Here is a 7,537-nt window from a genome sequence, read left to right as displayed (position 1 = left end):
CAATGTGATGTATCACATTGAAAGCAGTAGGTTAAAAAGCCTCCCATTGATTTAAATGGGTAGCGCGCGTAAGACAGAACCAATGGGATCTGTTTTACGCCGCTCACTCTGAACGAGTTTATGTTCAGAATGAGTGGAGCGTAAACTCCGTGTGAAGGCAGCCATATGTTGGAATGTTATTCAAAGCTGCAAACTAGTACAAGAGAGCAACCACTAGAATGAGGACTGAGTAGGTAAGCCACAGCACCCCCTAGTGTCTGGATCTCAAGGATGTCAAACATCATTATTTATTTATTTATTTTTTTTGGAGAGGATAAAACATTGAGGCTTGTGTGGAGTGGAGATGCAGCTTATCTTCTGGTTACCCAACTCGCATTAGTGGAAAATAAACTTATTTATTTTTTTGCTGAATAAGAAAATTTAAAATTGCGATTTAACCCAAAAAATATTCTGTCATAGAAAAACCTGACAAAAAGAAACTGTAGTCTTATACAAAGGGACAGTGCTATATAATTTTCTTGTACATGGGGGCAGTATTATAGTCGTTAATTTCTTGGTCCTAAGGGGCCAGTATATAGAGCTTCTGAGAACCTTAAATGATGACTGGTGCCATTTTGGGCACTTTTGTACTTGTAGCAATACTTGACTTCTCACGAAAAGGGTATTAATTTAAAAACTGGGAACAACAGAGAACATATGAGCCTAGACTTCACATGTGACTAATGCTAAGAAGACAAAAATAAGTCTCTGCACATTTTTTTTTTTTTTTTTTTTTTTAATATCCCTTACAATGCAAAACCCATGATCAGTATACAATTCAGTTACCAATGACTGTATTTTACAGGATCTGCTCTGTAGGGTTAACTTCTCCCATGCTGAATATGCGAGCAAACTGCTCTCCACGGCATCAGACCTTCTTGCTGTCCCTCCTTGCCCCCCACCCACCAGTCACATTCATCTCCTCCCATCTTGCAGCTGATTGGTGACAAGTTTCTATATTTGATCCCTAATACCCTTAACTGCTCAAACAGCTGGATGCTGGATGACAGGGTAGTGATAAAGAGTCAGTGACAAGGCAGTGATTAGATAGATAGATAGATAGCTATCACATCTATATTCTCTCCTGTGGAGTACACTGTGTATTACCTGAGGACACCTTCATATTCTGTGCACCCACTTTTGTCTACAGGATCTGCCTAGCTGGAATGCATAGATCTGAGTCAAATTACTGCAGAGAGGAGACAACTCTGGGTCGAGGCGGCGGAAGTTCATGGGTCCCTCCTCCGGCTTCTGCTCCTGAGCCTACCCGAACCTCGAATTCTCCTGTAGCTCAGGTCAGTCCTGCTGCAAGCCCCCAGTCCGGATATGGCGGCTACAGCTCTTCTGATGAGAAACCTGGTGACCCCCGGATCAGGCGCCCCATGAATGCTTTTATGGTGTGGGCTAAAGACGAGAGGAAGAGACTGGCACAGCAAAATCCGGATCTACACAATGCTGTACTAAGCAAAATGCTGGGTGAGAATAAATTCTGTGATGGGACTGGGAAGGAGGCTGCTATGAATTATTCTATATCACCATAGAGGATAACGCAGGATGAGCTGATATAATTGTAGAAATGGGTGCTAAAGGGATATTGGTATTTAACTGCAGAGACTGGTAGAGTATATAAAGGCATACCAGAATAATCCAGTGCTATTGAATATCTACCGCCATAGAGTATTAAAATCTATTTATATGAGGACGAGTGTCTAAGTGTCATCAATATTTCTCTATCTATACAAGAGTTCAAAACCGCATGATGTTGCTTGAGATAAAATTGGGTAATCTTCTATTACATGTAGAAACACACTACTATCTATCTATCGATCTCCTTTAAAATCTTAATAAATTTCTAAAAAGTTCCGCACATCTTTGTTCTTCAATACGCTACAGTTTAAAAAAAAATTCTGCTTGTTTTTAGGTAATAAAAGCATTTTTGTTTATATCAAGAGATTGAACATTTCTACAGACCTAATGTTTCTCATACCTAAAGGTTTGTTCTAATTGTATCCAGACAAGACAAGTCTGTGTAAGCGAAATACACCAGCAGCACCAATCCTCCCTGAACTGCTACAATGTACCAGTGCAGGTAAAATGTATCGAGTCCCAGCTCTTTACTTGCATCAGATTGTCAACTGCATACAACTAGAGCGACTCCTCAGTTGTGAGGAGTAATAAGTCAGGACCGAGTTTTAGAGCCTGGACATTAACTAGAAGTGCCTATGAAATGTAAAGATTAAGTCCACAGTAGCTGATACAATTTTTTTTTTTTTTTTTTTTTTTATGGCATTGGCTAACAAAAAATGATGACTTATTGTTAGCCATTAAAAAAAGGTATCAACTACTGAGGACTCTCAAACTTCACATTTCATATCCACTGGCTAATACGGGACAAAGATAAATTTTTCTTATAGAAATGCCTAGTCCTCCACAATAAACAGAGATCTTGAAAAACAGTGCAAGTGTAAATTCTAAACTCAAAATGCAGATTCAGATTTCTATATAAAAAAAATTTTTTCCCTTAGGTGATATATTACAGTAGGTGTACTCTTGTTTATAGGAACAAAATTATAGTAGTTTATGTACATAGGGGACAGTAGTATAACAGTTATATTCATATCTATCAAGGGCAGTATAACACTAGGTTTGTTTTGTTTTTTTTGTTTCAACATAGGGGGCAGTATTACAGAACTTGTATTCTTATCCATAAGAAAACTTATCACTGAAGGGCAATTGCTGCTGGATTAGACATGTATCACTGAGTGAGCAATTAAACTTAATTGCTCACTCACTTACCCATAAGAGGTAGTACTTTTAACCTTAGGTGACGTTTTATAGCTGGTGTATCTTTGTTTATAGGGAGCAATATTGTAGGAGTGGTATTTCTGTATATAGGGGGTAGTAGTATGATTGTTATATTCATATCTATATATGACAGTATTACAGCGGATATATTTTATACATGGGGGAAGTAATATAACTTCTATATTGTCCATAAGAAGTAGTACTTTGGAACTTAGGTACCGTATATTCTTGTTCACAGGGAGCAATATTATAGCAGTTGTATTTATGTATATAGGGGCAGTAGTATGATCGTTATATTCATATCTATATGGAACAGTATTACAGCAGATATATTTTATACATAGGGGCAGTATTATAGAAGTTATATTCTTGACATAAGTAGTACTTTTGTCCTTAGGTGTGTTCTTGTTCATAGGGATCAGAATTATAATAGTTATATTTTTGTCCATGGGAAGCAATAGAATCATAGTTATTTTATTCATATCTACAGAGAGCAGTATTATAGTACATATATACAATATGTGTACATGGGACAGAATTATACAAGTTATTTTCCATATTATAGAAAGTGGCATTTTAGTGCATCTACTCTTGCAGGAATATCAGAGAAAATTATACTAGTTGTATATAGGGATAAGTATAGTAATTATATTAGTGCACATAGATTATAGGGGACGGTATTATAGGAGAATGATATAAATGTCTTTGGTGTTATCATTGATGAAAGATTTCTTCCCCATTTTTCTTGACCGTGTTGATAACTGTTTACCATTTACAGGTCAGTCCTGGAAGAGTCTGACTGTCATAGAGAAGCGCCCCTTTGTGGAGGAGGCAGAACGTCTGCGTGTTCAACATCTTCATGATCATCCAAACTACAAGTATCGCCCACGTAGAAAGAAGCAGGCCAAGAAGATGAAGAGAGTTGAATCTTCCCCATTGCTTCGGGCTGATGGATACTCTGGAGGACACCTTTCTTCCAACCTTACCCACTTCCGAGAACTGCAGCCCTTGGCTTCTAATGATCTAGAGAGTTTTGGGTTACCAACCCCAGAAATGTCTCCTTTGGATGTTCTGGAGCAGGGTGAACCAGCATTCTTCCCCCCTCATATGCGGGAGGACACAGAACCAATGCCCTTTAGATCCTATCAGCATGGCATTGAATACAGCCAAGAGAAGACCCTGAGGGAGATCTCCATAACCTACTCCCCCTCACCATCTCATATGAGTAACATCCTCAGGACTCCACCGTCCAATGCATTCTACTACAACCCTCAAGCTAGTGCTCCACCCTGCACTCCATTGGGCCAACTGTCTCCACCTCCAGAAGCACCCCAGGTGGATACCATGGAGCATCTGAATCCATCTGAGCTTTGGGGAGATGTTGACCGCAATGAATTTGACCAATATTTAAACATGAGCAGGACTCAGGTGCCCATTCCTGGGTATCACTTGCCAATGACCAAGCTTTCTACCGCTAGGACTATGCCCTGTGAGGAGAGCAGTCTGATTTCTGCTCTCTCTGATGCCAGCACCGCCATGTACTATAGTCCTTGCATCACTGGCTGACAGAACTCCAAAATGAGCGCAAATATCTGGTGTCTATGGTGGCAGATGGGCACCAGTATGGGGCAGGCGCAGCCCTAGCTCAGTGTTCAGCTGGGTGCCAAGTGCAGATTATCTCTGTGATAAAGGGATGTGGAATGGGGTCATTGGAACACAACACTCTAGTGTCTTTAACTAGGGTACAAGGCAGCAGACAGCAGAAAGGAATTGAACTTGGAGATTATACAGTGCTTTTATGCACTTTCAATTGGAAACAGCTGTAACTAAAGAGTATCTCCATGTTTTATTTAAGGGTAAATAGATGTTAGTAAACTAGATTGTATATATGGAAAGTTATAGGAGAGATTAACCACAAGGTTAAGATCTTATGGTGAACAACTTGCATAAGAATGCTAGAGCAGGTTATGAGTAGGTGGGACTGACCCAAAAATTGGTAACCTATTATTGAGTAGTCCCTATAGAGTTAATAGATTGTTCAACCCAGAAATTTACTAGCAGGTGAAGAGTGCACCTCAAAGTTCACACGCTTATTCATATCCTACATTAATAATGAGATGCAAATCTATTTTCACCTATCATAGTTATTACAATATTTTCTAAACCAGAATGATGCCACACTGGCTGATGTCACTCTGTTAGCTACTTGATACCGCTAGGCTCCCTCATCTTTATGAGCGCTCAGATCACCCTGAATACATAAGACAGGAACAGTAGACTACTTCTTTGTCAGACTATAGCTAGGTTCCTTGAGATGCTGTGTTGCATTGATGACACAGTTACATCATACTGCAACTTTTTTTGCAGTTTGACAAAGTCACAATCACACTGGAACATTATAGAGGACAATGGCAATTCAATGCACTGAAACTGTTACTGTATTTTTCAGTCTTTGCATCATAACATGAAATAAGCAAAACCTGTAACAGGGCCTCAGCTGTCATGTGCCATGTATAACACCCTGGCAGAAAAAGCATTAGGGAATCTATTGCTCATGGCCCAGGTGCAATTGCAGCTACTGCTCTCATATAGTTCTCCCCTGCTGACAGGTATCTACTAGCTGATGTTTTACCTTGTTGAAACCATCTTGCAACTACTTGTAAGCATAGAAGTAGAAATAATTATTTTTGCATATACTCTTATTAATTGCAGGCTATGAATTGCAAAAAACTGTGTGACCAAGTGGGACATGCTGAGTGTTAGTATTGACTGTCTGCTTGCCCAAGTTTCTGAAAATAATACAGCCAGATGTAGCCTTAAAGTCTCTGATACTGTGCTCAGTCCTGGATCACCTTCCAGGGTTGTGAGTTGAGATGACCCACGGACTTTTCCCTGACCATTGAGTGGAAACCCCGAGAACAGCAGGTCCGTTTAACCCCCTGGCTGCCGGGATTCTGGGTAACATTTTGCACTGGCCTCTCCTGTGTCCTGAGAGGTTGAATCAGTATTGTATTCCATGTTATAACATGTCATTTTTATTTTATTTTTTTCTACACTTGTATACCATGTAAAAGCTGTTTTTTAAATGTAACTTTTTTTATGGATGGGAGAAAATAATGGGGACTTGACGGGTAATTTTTTTTTTTTTTTTTTTTTATTGATTTTGAAGCATTACACAAAGATTGGTGACACTAAAAATACAATGCCACACAAGCTACAGAACTGATATGTAACAAGTAAGATCTGCACACGTACACTGTCTTGGAAAGTATCTTACATACACACACCTATAATATATACAGATAAACCATACACTCATTTACAATATAAATACATGTACACCATGCACACTGTATACAAAGATACACATACACCCATGGTATGTATACACTGCACACAATATACAGTACATACACCTATCATACGCACAAACGTATACACTTTACACATTTACTCTATGGTTTACAGACATAAATATACATACTGTTCGTATACATGTACAATATGTGCAAACACACAATACTACAGTACACACAAACATACATATAAAAAAAAAAACACAGTAATTCAATATTGTTGCGGTAGGTGCTAAACCATTACAACCAATCATTTGGCTTTCACAATTTATAGAATCAGGAAGAAGAGCCCAAATTCAGGATTAAAATGGGCCCACTTCGACCCCTGGTGCAGAGCCAGTGTAATCACCCCGACTAGGTGTACCTCCAGTTTCCCCTTTATACTTTACACTACATTATGCCTTTATTTCCCCATGCTGTAGGCCCTGGTTGGGGTGATTCTGCCCTAAATGCATCAATTTGTTATTGGCCAACCAAAAATGATGCAATTAGGCTAATGAGCTAATTTCTGATTGGTTATTGATTGTAATTTACTGATTGGTTCATATGGTCTGGCGCACACTTGCAATAAAGCTCAGTATTGCTCCTTGTCTGTTTGTATCATTCTGGTCTGATCCTCATGTGAGAAAATAAATCTGATGAAGAGGCTTTTACATATATGCTCTGTCATTCTTACATTTTTGAATCAGAACTGTCCACATTGCATTTCTAGGATACTTCAAGCAATGACTTTTGGCATTGGGGCTTTCCTTGACCCCAGCTTCTTAGAACTGAATACCTTTAGTTTACAGCATGTCATCACATAACTACTCATGCCTTCTGATAAATCCTTAAAGGCGAACTAACATAAAAGGTGAAAAACTATTTAGTGTGGGGTCATTAAAGGGCAACACACTTGTCACATAAGAAAGCACAACATGCTCCAATATTTTGCCCAGATTTTTCACTTGTATATAGGAGCCAGGATGAGGAATGTAAGAAGCTGGTATGACTTAAATATTTTGATTAAAGGAACCTCCAGACATAAGTTTTGATTGAGGCATAGAAATGCTAAAACCATCCCTGCATAGGAGTAGAAGTTATATTTTATATATCGGACCCAGTTTATATTTATCAGGCATGTTTCCGTAAAGAGTTTGTGTGCACCATCACACTATTGGACATTGTACGCATTGCCCAATATGAGTACTTTTTTTTTTTTTAATTATTATTACATGTACCAACTCCTCCATAGCACAATCTCTTAAGATTGCAGAGCACTCCAGGGGACATAATTCCCCATGCTCAGTGGCTTAAGTAAAGGAATTGGAACATCACTCATACTCATCCCCTGTGCC

At 38.9% G+C, this 7,537-nt stretch overlaps 1 protein-coding gene across 1 annotated transcript; it reads left to right on the top strand.

Annotated features, from left to right (window-relative positions):
* The first annotated feature begins 1,044 nt into the window (after positions 1-1,044).
* SOX18 (SRY-box transcription factor 18) lies at positions 1,045-6,767 on the top strand. Its single transcript, XM_075276957.1, has 2 exons — positions 1,045-1,515; positions 3,623-6,767. The coding sequence occupies exons 1-2, from the start codon at positions 1,206-1,208 to the stop codon at positions 4,408-4,410; spliced, it is 1,098 nt and encodes a 365-aa protein (XP_075133058.1). The 5' UTR covers positions 1,045-1,205; the 3' UTR covers positions 4,411-6,767.
* The last annotated feature ends 770 nt before the right edge of the window (positions 6,768-7,537 follow it).

This window comes from Leptodactylus fuscus, chromosome 6, assembly GCF_031893055.1.
Source record: "Leptodactylus fuscus isolate aLepFus1 chromosome 6, aLepFus1.hap2, whole genome shotgun sequence".
NCBI classification, from domain to species: domain Eukaryota; kingdom Metazoa; phylum Chordata; class Amphibia; order Anura; family Leptodactylidae; genus Leptodactylus; species Leptodactylus fuscus.
This window is presented reverse-complemented; position numbering and strand designations above follow the sequence as displayed.

What these genes read in the sequence shown, in the direction of transcription:
- SOX18 (XM_075276957.1), top strand. Translation starts at nt 1,206, where the DNA reads ATGCATAGATCTGAGTCAAATTACTGCAGAGAGGAGACAACTCTGGGT. An exon ending in TGTACTAAGCAAAATGCTGG is followed by an intron (nt 1,516 to 3,622) that starts GTGAGAATAAAT and finishes TACCATTTACAG; the next exon opens with GTCAGTCCTGGAAGAGTCTG.